The following is a 21,488-nucleotide window of genomic DNA, read 5'->3' on the forward strand; positions in this document are numbered from 1 at the left end:
GTTTACAAGTTTTCATATGCTATGTAAGCACTATATAAGTGAAATGAGCTAATTCGAGGGTAAACCAGAACAAAAGTGTACGTGGGATGAGGCTTTCGGCCTCAGAACAGGGCTTCTCTCCAGAGGTGATGCAGCTCCTGTACTCAGCTGTTCTATCAGATTGCCAGAGTAGGGCCCACCCAACCAGAGTCTGACAGGGGCTGGGGCTGGGACCTCCTCTTTGCCTATTCATGACCTTTCGCTGTAGTCATGGCCATTCAAAATATGATCTGGGAAGTGCCCTCAGAAGGGCTCCCTTCCTCCCTCGGAGGTACAAGATCTTTGCACAGACAAGCATTTCGGCAGTCTCCTGGCTTAGCGTGGCTCTGGGAATGGCTGGGATTTGTTGCCTCCCAGAGCACATCAACTTCTAGATCAGCTCAAAGGGTCCCTGAGAGACACAGAACTCCGAAGTCCACTTCTCTGAGCACCTTGCAGCAGTGGCGATCAGCACCCATCCCCGAAAGAGAGACCCAAATGGGGCGGGGTGGCTGAGAGAGAGAAGTAAGAGCCTGAGGAAATATTATAGGCTCCGGTGGTTCAGTCCAATGCCCTGGGGTTAGGTGTGGCTCAGGATTTCATGGACGTCATGGCAATCATGGGCCAGTAGATGTTGGTTCTCACACAGCAGGTGGGGCCCATATTGGACTGCAGGGCAAGTGGGTGGAGGAGATGAAGGGTACTACTGCATCACTGACAGATCAAAACCTGGTTGGATGAGGGTAAATGAGAGGAAATTAAGGACAGGAAATACATGGTATTTGTTCAGGGATCGGATGTCATCCCCTTCCGGATGAGGTTCCCCTCCCCTTGAACCATCAAGGCAGCAGTTTGGGGATACTCCTGGAGCATACCTGCTCAGGTGATGGTTGGCCAGGTGTGCTTTTCCTCAGCATGGAATACTGCACCCATAGAACGGTGCACTCAGCATAGAATGGTGCACCCTTGAAAGATCAGGACAGCAGCTTGGGGATAGTCCTGGACCATACCTGGTCAGGTAATAGTTGTGGCCAGGTGTGCTTTTCCCTGGAATGGACTGGTGCACCCATCCCTGGTTCAGTTGGACCTCTGCATGTTGCTTCATGCATGGTGAACATCATGACTGGACTACTGTAACATGTTTGATGTGGGCCTGCCCTTGGAAAGCACTTGGAAATGTCAGCTGGTGCAGAACATTTTGATGAGGTTCACATCATGTGACCAGGTTTTTATACCAACTGCAATGGCAAGGAGGCAATTCAATGGCTGTATGTACTTGAAACGCTGTTTCCTCCCAGGTGGACCTGCCTGCCTCGAGATCAGCTGAGACACGTCCTACTTTTCAGTACTTTCAACTTTGCCCCATAGTAGCACAGCTTCTGACCGTGTTCATCCCAGGAACTTAAAAGGAGTTTGACTCTGGTTCTAAGCATTTTTGCTTCTGGAGAGAATCTCAATCTTCCGTTTTTCTTTTTAGAAAAAGTCAGCTCCATATTGAGAACGTTGAAATATGCATCATTTTTTCATTCGCAGCATTTTTATACCACTCTTCAGAAGAAAAGATCTCAGAGAATCAATACTTGATTTTCTTTATTTAAAACATTTCTTGGCTGCCTTTCAGGGCAAAGGCCTTCACAAGGTGGCTTACAACAACAAAATACATACAATATTAAAAGCAATAAGATATTAAAAGCAATAAGAATATGATCATAATAAAATAGCAAAAACAAAACCCCACAAAACCAACAATAAAACCAGCAGGAACAACAAAACCAGCAATAACAGTATTCATCATGGGAAGGCCGTGGTAAAATAAAATGTTTTTCAGACCTCCTTGACAGCCTGCAAGGATGGTGCATGGTGGACCCTTGATGGAAGTTTGTTCCAGAGGTTTGGGGCCACCCCAGAGAAGGCCCTCTGCCATGTGGAGATGATTTACTTTCTTTAGTTCTTCCCTCAAGGACTGCAAGACCACTGATGCTAGCACACTCATACCCTGTGGTAAGGGATGAACAACTTGGATCACTGGGAAGTAAAGGTGGGAGTTGACTCTGCCCCAGGCAGTGGCTGTCCTGTATGGGAGCTGCAGAGGGGGACATCTTCCCTTCTTTTACGGCCATCGAGGGGGGGGACACACCCGGAGGCCAGGAACATGGAGAATCAATAGATCATGCATTAGCCCCTCTCTCCCTCCCTCCCCCTTTTGGCTTAAGATGAGGTTGAAACATTATTTCCAGATAAGCAGGTACTAATACTTGAAAGATGGCAGAGAATATGGCCGCGGGGGTCCATGAGCAGAGAGCCTCTTTTACAGCACAGAATTCAGTCTGAGAGCTTGTGCAACGGCTGGGATGACTCTGGGTTATTCTCCCTTCCCAGTGGAAAGGTTTTTCCCTTTGAGTTTCCTGCCTCTGATCTCTGAGAGATTTGCACCTCGGTGTCACGATAGCACAGCCCTCGAGAGTTTCTCAGTACGTGGAGAACTTTCTCTTTAAATTGGTAACAGTCAAAGCAGGGGAGGATGTCACATGGTCTTCCACCATCCCAAGGTTTCTGCCCAAAGGATCGGTGCACGGATTTGCAAGAGTCCTCCTTGGGTCAACTTGCTCTGGCAGCTTGTTCAGAGCAAAGGGTCGTTGCTCCATTTTGTAGCGTTGACAGGCTTTGCACCTCCTTCCGCCATAGCAGCAGCCTCAGTGTTTGCGCTGTCAGAGGTGTGAGACCGATGTTTACCACGCAAGCAAGGTTGGGAGCATTTGGTTGGCTCCGTTTGCATTCTTGGTTCATCCCTTTGATGGCTGAAATCCTCTATCCTCACCCTAGAGGACTTTGTTGTTATTGATGGCTTGACAGCTTCGGCTATTGTGCTGTTCGGAAAAGTAGTAAATGGAAAGGACAGGACAGGACAGGCAGAGAGACAGGGAGAGCAAGAACGAGGCTGAGGCCTCAGCTGCTGTGAATGACGCTGCTGCCTGAGATGTGGAGCGGATGAAGGAGAAGCTGCAACTTCCCTTCTGGACCCCACAGTAAGCGGCCCTCTCCTTCTACTGGCCCTTGGAAAGGGACTTGGTGGGAGTCTGATCAACGCTCCGCTGTCCTTTGGAAAGAACCGTCTTTAGAGTTGCTGTTTCTCCACATGCTGATAGCAGAAACTAAGGGGGGAGGTGTGCACTTGGGTTCAGTGTAATTTCTGCTTTGACAAGCGTGAGCCGGTCTTGAGGCAAAAGCCCCAAAGCTCAAGATTTTAGTAAGAGACACTCTCCTAGTTCCAACTAGGCCTATGCAAGCCTCGGGCCACAGATTTTGAAATCCAAATTACGATGGTCATTCCATGACAGATCTGCCATTTTAAGGCGGAACCACCGTTTTAATGCACAGCCCTAGGCCTCCGTAAAGTGAACCGCCCAGAGGGCTTCGGCTATTGGGTGGTATAAAAATGTAATAAATAAATAAATAAATAAAAATAAATAAATAAATAAATAAATAAATAAAGGAGAAACAGCCTACAAAGCGCCCAGAGAGCTTCGGCTATGGGGCGGTATATAAATTAAATAAATAAATAAATAAATAAATAAAATAAATAAATACAACTCCCAGCATGCATTGCCTGGGGGCTGAACCTACCAGAGGCCAGAGACAGTTGGCACTCGTGTCCTTCCCACTGCCACTACTGTGATCGCCTGCTCACGGGCGTGGTGGCTCCCTCCTTGCTGCAATCTGCCGCCCGCCACCATGGTCGCCCACTGCCCGAAGTGATCCAGCATACTCTGGTCCATGGAGGAGTCCTCATGCGTTCCGCAGGCACCACGCAGACGCCTGCTTCGGCTTTTGGGAGAAGCAGTCGGCTGTGGGGCGCCTGCAGGACACACGAGGACTCCTCCAGGGACCAGAGTATGCTGGATCACTTCTGGCAGTGGGCGACCATGGTGGCGGGCGGCAGATTGCAGCAATGAGGGAGCCGTTATGCCCGTGAGCAGGCGATCACGGCAGTGGCAGCAGGAAGGACACGAGTGTCCACTTTCCCAGGCAATGCATGCTGTATGTGTTGTATCTATTTTTCATGAAAAAAATAAAACAGGGAAAAAAGTAAAGAGAGAGAGATGAAAAAGAAGGAAAGAAGAAATGAAAAAGAGAGAGAGAGTGGAAAAGGAAATAGAAGGAAGGGAGGAAAAGAGGGCAGGAACTAGCATCTTTTCTTTCTCTTCCTGCAAAAACAGAGACATTGGAGGAGTGAGTCCACGAGGTTTCTACGGGGTTTGCTCCATTGGAGCTCCTCCCCATTCCAACCATTTCTCCCCACTCTGCTTGTCCTCCCTATGCAGGGGATTCAGCCATAGGACTCTTCACCTGCAGCCGGAAGTCCTTTGGCCCAGCCACAGTCTTGGGCCACCCCACTGACAATGAGGCCCTGGAGCTGGGGGAGGTGTGCTCTGGATTTCCACGGGGGTCTCCTGTCCCGGCACTGACCTGACCCAGGGCTGCTTAGCTTCAGCTGGCGGCCTTCATGAAGTGCCTTCAGGCCATGCCCTGAGCCCGTATTCACCCTTCTCCGGGGATTCTCACAGCAGCCCCGTGAGGTGGATCAGAGTCCACAGGAGCCTTGTTCGGGCTTTCAAGCTGCCACTTACCTCTCTCTAGACATGGCCAGGCCAGGGGGCCACACCACAGAACCCCATCCCCACTCTGACATTTTCCCTCAACACATCTGAAATGCAGAAGCAAAAGAAAATTCCAAACCTTTTCTTTGCAGGTTCCTTATTTTTTGGCTTCCTCTTCTGAAAGTAAAAGTGTGAGAGAGGAAAGTTAGTAATGACCGCTGAGGGGCCTCCGTGGTTTCCTGTCTATTTGAACCCCCCCTGGGAGGGGAGCCCAAGGGGCCAGCGATTCCCCTTCCCAGGGGCCGACACAGCTTCAGCCTCCCTGTTGTGGGAGGGAGTTGGGGGGGGTGCGGAAAAGAGCAGCAGCGTGGCATCTTGCTCCTTCAATAGCCCTGGACACACTTTGTCACCGTCCTGCTGCAGACAGTGATGAAAACAGGCTCTCGCAGAAGGGGGGCACACTGTGGATTTCCCTCCCCCTCCCCGTAAATGGCAGCCCAGGGAAGCCCAGGGTCATCCTCAAAGGCTTCCACCGCTTCATGGGGGGAGTTTGGGAAGAGCCAAACTGTGGATGAACTAACCCACCATGAACTGTACCGTGTCATGCAAACCAAGTCACTGTGTCCCCCTTGCTAGATATACCTGTCTCTGTCTCTCAAAGGAATAGGCTTTGGAGGAAGAGCACCAGAATTGTGTGTTTGCATCATCACTGGACTCCAGTAAGGTATAAGGGATTCTTCCCTGCTGGAGCCACTGCCACCCACTCAGTCCCTCTGTCGGCCAGAGCTGCTCCCTCCTACAAGCTGCCCCGGAAGACCTCTCGCGATCGTTGCTGCACAAGGCGCGAGCAGAGAGGAAGGAGCACGTGGAGGGGGGCAGGCTACAGAACGGCTGCCCAGGACAGAGGCCGGACGCGGCCAGCTGGGCAGGGAGCAGGACTGCTTGTGCTGCTGCAAGGTATCACCAGGCTCCCTTTCCCCATCAGGAGTTGTGGACTGGGGCCATCTCCCCTCCGAGCTGCTGCCCTCCTGTTCTAATCAGCCTGGCAGCTACTGTGAGGCGTGGGGGGGGGGGTTTGGAGAGAGAGTGAGAGAGAGAGAGAGAGAGAGAGAGAGAGAGAGATGCTGTGTGTCTCTGTGTGTGCTCCCACCCCACCCCACCCCCGGAAATATCTGGACTACAGCAGGATTGAGAGAGAAAAGAAAAGGAGGAGGGAGGGAGAATTGCAATTCCCCAGATCCTTCCTGGCTAAAGTGGATTCAGCAGCACCTTTTTTCTGAATGCTTGCGGAAACAATCCCTATCTGCCCTCGCTTATTGAGGGTGTCCAACCCCCTTTTTCCAAGCGTTCTTTCGGTAAACATGGTCTGTGTGTATCTTGTGTCACCATAAAAACAGAGCTGCAGCACAATCCTACGTAGGTCTACTCAGAAGTAAGCCCCACTGAGATCAATAGAACTAACTCTGAGGTTAGTTCGGATTCAGCCTGAAAACAAAGAGAGGGTGAAGAAAAGACGGGAGGAAAGGAATTGTAGAAATAGAATAGCAAGGCAACTGTGGGATATTTAACCATATTTAAAGACAATAAGTACAGTAAAATTAGTGCCCCTCTACTTCAGTCCCAATCAAATAATTACAGCAGTCAACCAGCCAGGTTTTCCATAGGAAAACTGTACCAGGTGGCAGATAATTATTTTTAAATTTTAATTAAAAATATATTATCCTTTCCTATAACAAAATGGTGCTTACACCTAAGTAAGTGTGTCCCACTAATGGCCCTGCTTCCCCTCTCCTCTCCCTCTGGACATCCTGTGTTCCCTCTCGTTTAATGACTCTGGGGATGAGGGAGGTGGGAAAGGAGGTGGCAGGGAAGGTGATCTTACCTGCGATGATTGTGCTCCAGGAGTCCCTCCTGACGTTCCCGGAGCTGGTGGAGGAGACGGCCCTGGCGATGGAGGTGGTGACGATGAGTCCGAGTCCTGTGAACATACCAGTGCAGAAACTTTACTTTGGTCTATAGTATAATTGATCCACCTGTCAGGGATGCTTTAGGGTGGATTCCTGCTTTGAGCAGGGGGTTGGACTCAATGGCCTTATAGGCCCCTTCCAACTCTACTATTCTATGATTCTATGATCTGCATAATAACTAAGAAATTCATATATTGTCTCCTCTCTTTAGCCAAACAGCCAGTAGAGAAGAGCCACTGACCTCACTTTCTACCTCCCACGTTTCTTGGGATGACGTCCATTTGTTCTGTGAAGCAAAGAAGAGCAACCATTAAATCCAAAGGGTTTACATTCACATCCACCGTGAATTCACCGCCCCTTTTGATTTGCATCTTCAGGAAAAGCCCCCCCGCCCCTCCTGGGGAAAAAGGGGTCTCTTGGCTGCTGCTGGCACTAAGAAATGGAAGGAGGCACTTCTGCAGCCTCTGCCTTCGTCGGCTTTCTGCCACGCCACCCCTCCCCGCCCCTGCTCGTGGCACTGCGCGAGCTTCTTTGTGAAGAAGGAGCTGGGCCCAGTGGCGGAGGGATGTCAGGGGAGAGTCCTCTGGACTCCCGGACCCAGTCCGGCACCCGGCACATCCTGCACTAGAACGCCCCCATTCAAGGCCTTGCTCCTTGGCCCTTCGCTGACTCCCTCCTCCACCCTCCACCAGCAATGTTAGAGCTGAAGAAGACTTACTTGCAAGGCACGCAGGGCTGCTGCAATTGCCTCTGTATGGCCACCGCTAGGGACAGATGTTTCCTGGAACAAGTCAGTAAACAAATCAACCCTGCATGAAATTATACTTTTAGTGATCAACAGTGATTTTTTAAATTGCATTCCAGAGTAATACTATTACTCTGTTGACTGACCTGATAATTCTACTGGAAAGTGGAATACAAATCTGCACACTAAATATCCATAAGGAAATGAATCCCCCCCTCCCTTTAACACCACCCTGCAGCAAACACAACCTGCGCTGGCCACTGACCTTGTTTCCCTCGCAGGTTCCTTGCTGTGGAGGAGAGGAGACCGATGGTTGTGCCTGAAGGAAAGGGAAGAATAGGGAGTACAGTAAGCTACAGTGAATCCTCCTCTGATTTGCCTTCCCCAACCTGATGCCCTCCCGATGTCCTGGATTACAACTCCCAGCAAGACCCAGGCGCCTGGAGAAAGCTGCATCGCACATGAGGCGAAGCACCGAAAGACTCTTGTCGGGATTTGGTGGTTTCTCAGAGGGAGGGACAGTCCTGAGCCTCCCCCTCTGCTGAGCTGGGCCTCCTGGTTCCCAGAACAGAGACCTGGAGTTGTTCCGAGCGCTCTGCTCTGATGACAGGGGGAGCTGAGAACCCTCCCAGGCGTTTGGTCCTTGGGGAGAGTCCCGCTCCCCTCCGGAAGTTACATTGGACCTGAAGAAGAGTTGCGTGCAGAGCTTCCATCATTAGGGGCATCTGCTGATACGCAGGGCTTCTCCTTACTGTGTGGCCTTGTCCTTGCCTGGCTCGCATGCCCTTGGATGACCTCCGTGACCAGGCAGGTTGATGGGGAGAAGGCGCTCTCTCAGGCATCTTGGTCCCAAGTTATTTAGGGCTTTGTACACTAGTACACAAACCTTATACCTGGCCTGAATAGGGAGCCAGTGCAGTTCCCTCAGCATGGAGTTACATGCTGGAAAGCATCAGCTCTGGACAGCAGGAGAGTTCCGGAGAAACTCTAAGGGCAGCTCCACACAGAGCACATTGCAGTAATCCAGTCTTGAGGCTACCTATGCCTGTACCACCATGGCCAAGCTACCCCTGTCCAGGAGAGGCTGTAGCTGGCGATCCAGCTGAAGCTGGTAAAAAGCACTCTGAGCCTCCAGCGACAGAGATGGGCATAAGAGAACCCCCAAACTCGGAGCCTGATCTCTCAGAGGGAGTGCAACCCCATCCAGTGTCTGCTGTCGGGCTGTTGCTTCTGAAAGAGGCACAGAGTCAGTTTATGTCTCTTTCGTGTGTGTGTGTGTGGGTGAATATGTGTTTATGTTTTCTGTGTCTGTGCACTGCATGTTGCAAAAGGAGAAGGTTGTGTTTGTACTTGAGTTTTCTACCATGGAAGAGATTTCGGTCTTTTGATTGCAGGAAAGCAAAGAAGACGATTTCCACTCAAATATGTGGTGAAATATGTTTTTGCCTTATTATTGTATATCATTGACTCTCTCTCTCTCTCTCTCTCTCTCTCTCTCTCTCTCTCTCTCTGTGTGTGTGTGTGTGTGTGTGTGTGTGTGTGTGTAATGTGTGCGTGTTCAGTATTGGGGGCCGAGTAGGAGGCTTACTACCGACCGTTACTTTGGGGCTTAGCCTGGCCTTCAGCTGGCTTTGCGGAGTGGCTGTGAGGATATCCTCATTAGCAGGGGAAGCATCATGATTTTGTGGTGTGTGGCGCACACGCACACCCCATCCCACTGTTCACTCATGATTCTCTGTGGAATGGAAGTTGTTCCTGGGACAAGAGAATGTGGGTGCAGAGAAGGGCGTTTGTGAGGCTACAATGTCCCCACACCGTCCTTTGCCCGTGCAAGCTTAATCTTCCTGTGCCTCAGTTCTCCCTTTCTGTGGTCTGCATTGCTTGCTGTTGGGGATTCAAAGATTGTTCCGCCTCCAGGACCCCTTGGCTCCGCCTCTGCTGACCTGTCCTAACCTCACCACTCAAATTAGCCACCCGGCTCCACTACTCAGGCACAAATGTGAATTCTGGGGAAGACGTTGAATCATCAACCTCTAAATCTAAATTCAGTGCTGGGGTCAGAATGCAGCATTCCATCGCTCTGCCACAGCTAGATGCCTGGGTGGTATTTATCCTAACCCTTGACACCAGCGTGAACTTTGTATTGCAAGCCTATCAGGATATATGTTCCACACTAGACTTTTTATTTTAACAACTGGTGTAAGTTTCAATAATAGAAAGGCAATACTGTGAGTGTTATTTTAATATCATTTCACAGATAAAATCTCTCGCATAAGAGCCAATTTAGATGCCCTCGTTATAACAGAAGCTGAAGCTGAAGCGTCCAGCAACTCTGTGAGTAGGATTACACTGGATCAGTTTCAGTTGGTGAGTGCTGAGGATGTGGACAAGCTGCTTGGACGAGTAAGGAAGACAACTTGTCCTCTCGATCCCTGTCCTTTTGGGCTGGTCGCCCAGGGAGGAGGTGCAGTTAGATTATAACTACAACATATTATTAATGCACCTCTCAGGGAGGGGAGTTTTCCACCATGTTTAAAAGAGGCAGTGGTACGGCCGCTTCCCAAAACCCCCACACTCCCTGGACCCACTGGACCCTAATAATTACAGACTGGTATTAAACCTTCAATTCTGGGCAAGGTGATGGAGAGGGCACTTGCCTTCCAAATCCAAGCAGTTTGGGATGGTACAGATTTTCTAGACCCATTTCAAACCGGCTTTAGGGTGGGATACAGAGTTGAGACGGCTGTGGTCGCCTTAGTGGATGATCTCCGCATGAGTATTGACAGGGGGAGTCAAGTACCCTGCCGGTACTTTTGGACCTTCCAGTGGCTTTCAATACCATTGACCATGCTATCCCTATGGAACGCCTGAGGGGTTTAGGGATCGAGGGCACTGTGCTCCAGTGGTTCCGGTCCTACTGTCGAGGAAATGTGTGAATGGGCTGTTTTGTCTGTGCCCACCGTGTTTTGATGTAAGCCCTTTCTATTAGACATTAAGCTCTATAGCAATTTGATCCAAACTGTAGCTGAACATATATTGAGCAACACTTGCTCAACCAACAAGAAGTGTTGACACATTAGTCAGAGTGTGAGCCTCCCAGCAAGGACAGGAAGAGTAGTAACCACAAAGGAACAGATGTCCCAGGATTGCAATAGCCATCTTCATGTTGTTTTTCTAATCTTAGAATTATCTGCACTCTGCACATGCATAAATGCCTTGTTTATCATTGGTTATTTATCATTGGTATTGCAAAACTGTATTATGATTTGTTTATTATACGAGGAAGTTCTGTTGTTGCTTCTGAGGATGTTACCCTATAAGTATCTTAGCGTTGCCTACAACTAGTGGGCAGTCCTTCAGATCCTCTAGGGTTTGTCACCTTGCAGCACTGCAGGCTGCTCATAATAAAACTTTTCCAAGATGAGAGAAATGGTGTCTTGAGAGTCTTTGACCGCCACTCAGCGAACCAAGGGAACCTGCCCTTTCGGGTTCCTCCACACCTACCTCTTAGGTAGATTCCAGATGGTGATGCTTGGGGATAGACGCTCCTCAAGAAAGAAGCTATTGTATGGCGTACCACAAGGTGCCATCCTAACCTCAGTGCTGTTTAACATCTACGTGAAACCGCTGGCTGAGATCATCTGGAGGCATGGGGTGGGGTGCTATCAGTATGCTGATGACACCCAAATAGATTTCTGTAGGCCTTCAATAAGAGCATCGGCTAAGGATAGTGTGTCTCCTCTGAATGAATGCTTGGAGGCGGTCATGGGCTGGATGAGAAAAAACAAACTGAAGCTGAATCCAGACAAAACAGAGGTGCTTGCTGTCAAGGGCTCTGACCTAAGTTTAGAGGTGTGTCAACCAGTTCTGGATGGGGCTACACTCCCCCTGTTTGCAGTTTGGGGGTGCTCCTGGATCCGTCACTCCAAATGACAGCCCAGATAGATGCGATGCCCATGAGTGCCTACTATCAGCTTCGGCTGTTGCACTAGTTGTGACCTTTTCTAGAGTTGGAAGACCTAAAGACAGTAGTACACATGCTGGTAACCTCAAGGCTTGACTTCTGCAATGCGCTCTACATAGGGCTACCATTGTACCTAGTTCGGAAACTTCAACTAGTTCAAAATATGGCAGCCAGGTTGGTCACCAGTACATCGAGAGGTGAGCATATTACCCCAACATTAAAATCACTCCACTGGCTGCCAATTAGTTTCCGGGCAAAGTTCAAAGTGTTGGTCATTACCTTTAAAGCCCTAAATGGTTTGGGTCCAGGTTATCTATGGGATCGCCTTCTGCCATACAGTGCGCCCCACACACTTAGGTCCTCTGGGGAGAACTGACTTCAGCCAGTCAAAACTAGGTTGACATCAGTTTCCCAGAGGACCTTTTCTTCTGTGGCCCCTGGATTGTGGAATGGCCTGTTGATTCCTGTACTAATGTTGTTCCCTGCCTCGATCCAAAGGGAGATGCGGGAAAGAAATAATAGTAATAATAATAATAATAATAATAATAATAATAATAATAATAATAATAATTGTATTGGTTTTATATTCTCTTTTAACTAATTTTATGTATTATTTTGTGTCTGGTGTTGTTCCCTGCCTCGATCCAGAGGGAGAAGCGTTTAATAAATTATTATTATTATTATTATTAGTAGTAGTAGTAGTAATGAAGTCATGATAGTTTGATAACAAATGCAGAGCATTGGGAAAGAAGTTGAAAAAGCCAATGGGAAGAGCTCACTCTGTTCCTGAAAGCAGTGCACATAGTTCCATGTTAAAACTCCTATGAGCATACAGTAAGGCAGTGCGATGGCACAATAAAGGCCTCCCCTGTAAGCACCCTCTGTCTCTGAGAGGGTTCCTCTTGCCCCTTGTCTCAAAAGACCACAGGTACCTTCATGCTTGCAAGTGCCATGCCTCGGAGTCTGTGGCCGCTGTGAATCATTCTGAATATGGACCTACTGTTATTATTATTATTATTATTATTATTATTATTTATTTATTTATATAGCACCATCAATGTACATGGTGCTGTACAGAGTAAAACAATAAATAACAAGACCCTGCCGCATAGGCTTACATTCTAATAAAATCATAATAAAACAATAAGGAGGGGAAGAGAATGCACCAAACAGGCAGTATAAAAGTCAGAACAAAATCAAGTTTTAAAAGCTTTAGGAAAAAGAAAAGTTTTTAGCTGAGCTTTAAAAGCTGCGATTGAACTTGTAGTTCTCAAATGTTCTGGAAGAGCGTTCCAGGCGTAAGGGGCAGCCGAAGAAAATGGACGAAGCCGAGCAAGGGAAGTAGAGACCCTTGGGCAGGTGAGAAACATGGCATCAGAGGAGCGAAGAGCACGAGCGGGGCAATAGTGTGAGATGAGAGAGGAAAGATAGGAAGGAGCTAGACAGTGAAAAGCTTTGTAGGTCAACAGAAGAAGTTTATATTGGATTCTGGAGTGAATTGGAAGCCAATGAAGAGATTTCAGAAGTGGAGTAACATGGTCAGAGCGGCGAGCCAAGAAGATGATCTTAGCAGCAGAGTGGTGAACAGAAACCAATGGACTGATGTGAGAAGAAGGAAGGCCAGTGAGAAGAAGGTTGCAGTAGTCCAACTGAGAAATAACCAATGCATGAACAAGAGTCTAATTTTACTGACTTCTTATAGTTTTTTAATTGCATGTTGCATGTAAGGTAAGGACATCTTCTTAGGTCCGAGTAAAAATCAGGCTTCTGGGATTTGGGACTTCCTACCTGATTTTTCCTCCCACCTCTACAGGAAAGTCCAGAATTTGGGGAGACTTACAGGCAAATGATCTTCTGGCGGGTCTTTCTCCTCCAAACGCCTTCGTTTTGCTGGATAGCTGGGGACATCCAGGGCCTGCAATAGAAAGATTCAACAACAGGTCAACAACTGGCAGATCAAATCCCGGATGACTGAGAACATGTCAACGTTTTAGGGGAGATCCAGGGTGGGCAGAAGGGAGGCCACTGTGGGAGCACTGGCCAATTTCTCTTGAGGCACCTAGTGCACACCATGGTAATTGATCACCTTACCTCTTCCTCTGTTAAGGTTAATTTCCGTTTTCTTGATATTCTGGTATTTATTTTGGGGAGGTTCCCTTCAGTCTAAATAGAAGGAAACAATGAGATCAGGCAGGCAGTCCGCATTCCCTTGGACTGTCCCTTCATGCTATTTCCTATCTTCGTTCCTCCATCTCTATACCCCACCCACCAGTCTGCAGATCCAGGTTACCTACGGGATCGCCTTCTCCCATACAGTCCGCCCCACACACGTAGGTCCTCTGGGGAGAACTTACATCAGTCAGTCAAAACTAGGCTGACGTCAGTTTCCCAGAGGACCTTTTCTACTGTGGCCCCTGGATTGTGGAACGGCCTGCCGGACGAGATTCATAAAATTAACTTTCTCTGTGATTTTAAGGCAGCTTTGAAAACTAGCCTTTTCCAACAGGCCTAACCAGAAAATGTAAAATCAAGAGTTTTTTAAGATGTGTTGATTCCTGTACTGTTGTTGTTCCCTGCCTCGATACAAAAGGAGAGGTGCATGATAACTACCTTGGAAATATTTATCCAAAACAGAATGAATGGTCTTCCACATTTCTCTCATCAATGGCTAAACACTCCAAACCCTTTCCACCCTTGCAGCACAGCTCTGGAACACACCTCGTTTTGGCCCTGATGAGTTACCATAGAAGATGCAAAAAAGGACTGGAAGATTTGAGAGAAGAAAGGGATTGGGGGTATTACAGGGACAGGGGGAACGTTGGAAGAACTAGCCAAATGCCCTGAGGCGCCATTCACGCTAGACCAGCGTGAGACCAGAGAAGGGCAGGCTGCCTACAGATCCCTTTGGTGTGTTTTTTTCTAATTTTCTTTACACGCTCACCTAAAATTGTGTAGTTTCCTGTGTGAACAAAATGCTGGCCTGTTCCTGCAGGGCTCTTCTGAAATTCCTATATAAATCCCTCTATTCCTTCTTTTCCTCTTTTCTCCTCAAGTATTTTTTGACATTCATTAACTTTTCTATTCAGTTTCAGTATTTGCAGTGTGTTTAGTGAGTGGGTAGGTTTAAAAAAACCTATACACACAAGAATGATGTTTATCAGAAATTGCTTGAATTGATTTTTTAAAAAGTAATCAATTCATGATATTTTTTAAAAAAAGTCTACCCAGAATTTGGGGAGACTTACAGGCAAATGATGTTCTGGCGGGACTTCCTCCTCCAAACGCCTTCGTTTTGCTGGATAACTGGGGACATCCAGGGCCTGCAATAGAAAGATTCAACAACAGGTCAACAACTGGCAGATCAAATCCAGGATGACTGAGAATGTGTCAACGTTTTTTGGGAGATTCGGGTGGGCAGAAGGGAGGCCACTGCGGGAGCATTGGCCAATTTCTCTTAAATACTTTTGTAAGCCGCCGTGAGAGCCTTTTTTGGCTGAAAGACGTCATAAAAATGCTTAAATGAATGAATAAATAAATAAAATAATTGATCACTTTACCTCTTCATCTGTAAGGCATAATGGGCTCAATGTCCGTTTTCTTGAGCTCCTGGTATTTATTTTAGGGAGGTTCCCTTCAGTCTTAAGAGAAGGAAATAATAATATCAGGCAGGCAGTCTGCATTCCCCTCGACTGTCCCTTCATGCTATTTCCTGTCTTCATTCCTCCATCTCTATAACCCCCTCCACACACACACACCGGTCTGAAGATCCATGCAACCTTATTTAGTTCATGTAATTTTTTTAAAAAATGCCTTTTTTGGTCTTCACTCCTGACCTGGTGCCAGTCATCCACCCTGTCCACCTAACCTACTTCAGGGGCTGGTCTGAGGCTCAATTAGGAAGTGGGAGGGGATGGAGAGAACCATCTATGCCCCTACAAGGTATTTGGAAGAAAGACTAAGGCCTTAGCTAGACCTAAGGTTTATTCCGGGATCGTCCCAGGGTCATCCCTGTTCATGTCAATGAAGCACAGGGGATCCCGGGAGCAGGCAGGGACGACCCCGGGATGATCCTGGGATAAACCTTAGGTTTAGCTAAGGCCTGAGTGTGAATGTAGTAAATAAATGTGGAAAATAAGATACAGACATTTTAAACCCTATTTGGAGGATTCATTGGCCATCTTTCTCTTATTAATCAAATGGCCAACTCTTCAGCTGCATGTTTGTAAAACTGGAATTCCAGCTGAAAACAAGAATGGACTACTCAAGTCAGCCCACTTGTGTCCCCGGGAAATGGGAGAGGGGGAGGTAGATCACGGTCTACCTGGGGGAGACTGGCCCATTTCCAGTGGACCACCTAGGGCCTGGCTGTGCTTCTGACTCCTGCAATTCCGGCTGGATTCACAGGGCCCAGGGATGAACAGATTTTGTCCAATCTTTCCGCCTGCGTTTCGTGGATGGTCAGGTGTCTTTTGTTCCGTTATCCACTCACTGAAAGAACTACAAGAATTTCATCCCATTTGCACTAATGCACATTAGCATAGATCTAATAATGGGCATCAGTGAGGCCCGTTTGTGGAAGTGTGGTTTGGCGCCAATCCCCCTGAAAAGTAAAAAAGAAAAAAGTCCATGGAATCCACGTGGTTTTAAAAAGTTAGTCCTCTGTGGAATTCGCAGGTCAGGTTCATAGAAATCCCAACTCATTTGGTTCTCCTTCATTCCTGGCTGGGCCTTCCTGTGGCCCAGGGGGACAGTTTGGCTCAGTTCACATCAGTGAGTTTCAGCTGAATTTTAAAAAGGTCCTGAATTATGCACACTTGATTTCTAAATTGGCGAGACGTCAGTCAACCACGGGGCTTCTAATAAAACACAAAAGGGGGCCACACAGTATTGAACGGAAGCCACGCCTGCTTGGGACTTCTCCATCTGCAGGTACCAGAATCAAACGTGACCCAGGTCCTGCTCTACTTTTTGAAATGAACAATAGTGAATTATAACCCAGCTACATGTGTGGGGTCTTCCTCTATTGATTCTGTGGCTAAGACCAAGTTCCTTAGTGGGCATGCCATAACTCCCTTCTAGTCAGACCTCACCAACCCATGAAATAAAGGCGACTGTGTCCCTAGTACAGCTGTAGGGGAAATGAAATAGCGAGACTATCCCAACTCAATTATGGCACTGTTAATATGTTGACAGCCCACCTTTCATAGAATCATAGCATAGCCGAGTTGGAAGGGGCCTACAAGGCCATCGAGTCCAACCCCCTGCTCAATGCAGGAATCCTGCATTGATACATTTCTTCATTCTTTCCTGAAGAGAATGCTGTTTTGGCCATATTTTCCCATAAGATTACATTGGCTGAAGAAACACCTATAACTTCTTTGTTTTTAAAGCTAGATCTCCGAAACTTACTGAGCTTAGAAATTGATCATTGGGGTTCATTTGTGTCAATTTCCAGAATTTTTCATTTTGCGCTTTGCTTGCAATTATTTTTTGTTGAATGGGTAAAAGCTGGAGGGGGGGGAACTATTTGCCTCCAGCAGTGATAGACAGGTTCATCTTGCAATCGTGATAAGTTATCAGCCCATGTGTAGCATCCTCCAATCCCAATGTTGGAGGGGGGGGGGGACACAAGCGAAAAGGGATACTGAGTAACTTTTCTTTGTTTTTTGTAGGACTTTTGTCACTTTTGAGTGCATTGGTGAAGCAGTAGCCCGAGCAAACTCACACAACCTTACGTTGCTCCAGTAAAGGAAACTACACCTGTGTTTTAAATAATATACAAAGCAAAACAAAAGATAGGCAACACAGCACTGCAAGGTACCCACAATAACCTTGCTGGACAACTGGATAGCAGTGGTGCAAATGGATGATGGCCTGTACAGCACGTGGACGTGCCCAGTGCCCACTGCCCTTGAGCAACATCAGAACCCTCCCAAGGGGAAGCAGTGGAAACCAATGAGTTGCACGAGTTCATGTGTGATGTGGTTCCTCAAAGGCAGGCACCTAGACAGGACCAGCCCCTGTTTCCTCCAGGACACTGGGCACGTCCGCTCCCATACTGGGCAATGAAGTCAGACAGCCTTTTTGTTGTACTGTAATAGTAGTTGTTGTTGTTGTTGTTGTTGTTGTTATTATTATTATTATTATTATGTTGTTGTTGTTGTTGTTGTTGTTGTTATTATTATTATTATTATTTGATAATGGCTGTGTAGTCAATCAACTCTGAAGCAAGGAGCACAAGGCTTTACTGTTGTCCTGCTAGCCTCCTATTATTTATGGGATGAAAAGGCATCTCTCTGTGCTGTTCCCGCCTCACAGGGCCGGTTTGTGTTTCTGCCAATAGCTTCGGCTATTGGGCGGTATAAAAATGTAATAAATAAAAATAAATAAATAAATATAAAGAAATTTTGGGACAGGTTCTTTAGAGAAATTGAAAAAAAATACTGCATATATATATATATATATATATATATATATATATATGTATGTGTGTGTGTGTGTGTGTGTGTGTGTGTACAGCCAGAACTGGCATTATTGATTTTTTGTTTCAAAGAAAATAAAGAGATAAAAGAACAACCATTTATTGGATGTATGCTGACAGCTGCAAGGCAATTAAGAGCAAGTAACTGGAAAACAGCAAAGATACTAACAGTAGATATATGGAAAAAGGAAATTTGGGAAATAGCGTTAGTGAAAAATTGACACAGAAATTACCCTTACAAAGAGGAATAAAACAAAAAGATAACTTTAAGAGAGATTGGCAGAAATATATAGAATATATGAAGAAAGAAATGAACAGAACAACTCTGGCAGAGGCCTATAGGACGCTCTGTGACTCCTGAAAAGAAGTAATGTTAGGAAATAACTATCAATACAATAAAGGAAGAGATAAACAGAAGTGATATAACATCCCAGAAAAAGAAATGGAACAATTTATGAGAAATGTACCAGGCTGGGGGGAGGGAACGTGCTAAAAGGGCTAAAAGATGAAACCTGAAATGGAAAGTAATTATACTTATAACTTTGGGTGGTAAAAAGGTTACTGTATAATGCACATTCATTTATTTATGAACATTTGTTTATATATATATACTGGGAAAATACATAAAAATCCAATGCCTGTGGGGGAAGCAAAGCCCCCGATTCCCCGCTGGCCCTCTCTCTCCAGAGCCACCAGCTGACACTTCCCAAGATGGGACCCTAAACTGTTGTTACAATATGAGACAGAAGATGAACAAGGAAAAGACTGTATGACAAAATGGGCACAAAATATTGGGCATAATAACTTAATGGAAGAATGGGAAAATATGTGGGGAAAGGGTTTAAAATTTACACAATGTGCAAAACTTAAAAAGAATGTTTATAAGATGATGTACAGATGGTATATGTCACCTGTAAAATTAGCTAAAATGTTTAAAGGGGCTTCAAGTAAATGTTGGAAAGGTAAAAAAGAAGAAGGAACCTTTTATCATCTTTGGTGGACTTGTAAAAAAGCCGAGACTCAAATACACTCCTTAATCCAAAAAATATCAAAGACAAACATAATGTAAGCCTATGCGGCAGGGTCTTGCTATTTACAGCACCATGTACATTGATGGTGCTATATAAATAAATAAATAATAATAATAATACATAGAAACGAAACCAGAAGCTTTCTAACAAATACAAGAGAAGGGGGGAATGTTGTTTTTGTATATGGTGACGGCAGAAAGATTGCTATTCGCACAGAACTGGAAAAAATGAAATAACACCAACAATGAATGAATGGATGTTGAAGATGTTGGAACTTGCAGAGATGGAAAAACTTACAGTGATCATGAGAGAGAGGTCAACAGCTATGTTTATGTTGGAATGGAATCCTTTGATAGAATATTTGAAAGAGACTGAGAAAAATGATGTATTTGTTTGTAGATTTTAGTATTAAGGTGGGGAAAGGGAGGAAAGTGAATCCAATGTAGGAGATTTAGATAAATTATAAGACTATAAGAAAAATTGAATTGGATATATAAAAGGTAGTGAAGAAATTAATCAGAATTTTGGGCATGAAGAGAGCAAAAGAAAAATATACTTTAACCTCACCCTTAAGTATTTTTAGTGTAATTGTAGTTGTTATGTGTATACCCTTGTTTGTATGTACCATGTGTGATGTTTGCTTAGATGTTGTTGGGGAAAAATACAAAATTTAAACCACCAAGATGGGACCCTTCTTACCTTGCGCTGCGTTGGGTCGTTGTTGTTGTCGCTCATCATGGACAGCGGTGGGTGGAAGAGGGGGGAGGGGGTCGGCTCTCTGGGATGAGGGGGGGAGGGGAGGGGAGGGGAGGGGAGGGAAGGCTAAAACTAAACTATGAAGTTATAAAACTTTTTAAAGATTAAAATATTAAACTTAGTATTAATATGAAATGAACACAAATCCTGTAAACTCCTAGCACCAAACCACTAACGCACCACACTCGCACACTCAGCCACCACACTCAACCACGACACGCTGCTCTCAAGAGACCAACGGACTCTTGGGGCTTGGTTTGGAATCCTGCGTCACCATGGCTGCTAGAACTCCGGCATTGTGGAGAAGCCGGCTCTGGACTGGATGGGATTTTGATATAGGCAGTGACCACCATGGGCACCCACATGGGGGTGAAGGGGGCCTTCTACCCCAACCCCACTCCCCCATGAGCCATAATCCTAGCTGTCTATACTGCTAAGGTGATGGTGTTGATATCTGCAGGAGTCCCTATGCAGACCTGAATGAATGGAATTCAGCTGCCTTATGAGTGAGTCCAGGAATTGCTGTCTGAAGGTGACACTGTATTCAGCGGATGAAGTGCATCCGGAAGCCCACGTTTCTTATGCTATACAACACTTGTTACTCTTTCAGGGGGCCCAAGACTCCTCGCGACAGGAATCTGGTTGAATGTCAACCTGTACCTTTCCTTTCATACAATTTTACTATTTTTAACTTATTTACATTTTCAAATTCTGAGTTATTTATCATTAAACACTTGTCATTTGCATTTCATCATAAGACCTCTTACACTGTCTTAAGACAGATGGATTAGTCTTGTCAGAATCAGCTGTTTCCAACCAATCCAGGAGACTAGGTCTATAGCCTGCTGGATTTTCTAAAATAGCAATCCCTATTTTATATATGGGGACCAATATTGCCCCCTCCACTCTGTTGGGACTTTTCACAGACACTTCAGTGTAAATAGAGTGTGATGCCAATACTGGTGCCCACCAATCAACAATGACCCTTAATTAATGAGGTGGGCGGGATACGCTGGGCTGCGTTGCTTTTCACTGGCACAATGAGTGACTTAATTCCATCGGCCATCACAGACGGCCATTGGCCAGCAAAAGTTAGTCCGTTCAAAATCACTGGACTGCTTCCCCCCAAAATCCTCCCACGTTGTTCGTGTAACACGGCAGTCCAGTTCTTGTGAGGAATGACCCTCCCTACCAGCCTTCCTTAATAAAAGCCTCCTCCTTATATTTTATCAATTTATAAATCATTATTACTATATGTCTAATAGAGCTCCCCCCCTCCCCAGTCCTGCCCTCTCTCCCCTGCTCCCAACGACATGCATGCAGGGAGTTGTAGGCTGTTCATACAGAGCTTTCAAGGGAAGCAGGCAATGGACAGCCTACAACTCCCAGCATGCACTGCTTTGGAGGGCTGCATTTACTGAGGCCTAGGAGAGCTCTCTGGAGAAGCAGGCAGCTGTGGGGTCCTCGGGAAATGTGGGGTGGCGAAGATGACCCCTCCATGGACTGCCCCTCCTGCACCGCGCAAGCAGGCATTTGTGCTGGTGGCAGCAGCAAGGCCTCAAGTGCTCACAAGTGCAGCCTTCCAGGCAGGGAGCATTGGGCCTTGCAGGCTGTTTCTAAGGCACAACATCCCCCCCCCCTTTCTCACTTATATAGAGTTTGAAGTAAATAATTTGTATGAAATGTAGTTGTTATTCCACTTTAAGCTCTTTTTTATGCGTTATAGTCACAGAGGATGTAAGAATCTGATGATTGCATTACCAGTGTGTTCTACTGCAGGAGCCCTGCCCTCTTTCGAGTGACCAGCTCCGTCCTCTTGTATTCAGAGTAGAGGCAATGAGGGGAAAAGGCACAGCTATTTTTATTAAAGTTACATTCCTGAGAAGGAGTTCAGGAGGCCTGAGACTCACGCTTGCTTATGGATCCAA

The 21,488-nt window shown here is 46.4% G+C and overlaps 1 protein-coding gene across 1 annotated transcript in view; it reads right to left on the reverse strand.

Moving 5' to 3' along the window:
• Nucleotides 1-21,488, reverse strand: part of LOC134413640 (uncharacterized) — an 86,724-nt gene that overhangs the window by 39,836 nt on the left and 25,400 nt on the right. Inside the window, exons 7-8 of the mRNA XM_063147699.1 lie at nt 7,594-7,647; nt 6,499-6,594 (exon numbers count right to left, since the gene is read on the reverse strand). Of these exons, the coding sequence (XP_063003769.1) occupies nt 6,499-6,594; nt 7,594-7,647 (150 nt within the window). The remainder of the gene's footprint in view (nt 1-6,498; nt 6,595-7,593; nt 7,648-21,488) is intronic.

This window comes from Elgaria multicarinata, chromosome 2, assembly GCF_023053635.1.
Source record: "Elgaria multicarinata webbii isolate HBS135686 ecotype San Diego chromosome 2, rElgMul1.1.pri, whole genome shotgun sequence".
Lineage (NCBI taxonomy): Eukaryota > Metazoa > Chordata > Lepidosauria > Squamata > Anguidae > Elgaria > Elgaria multicarinata.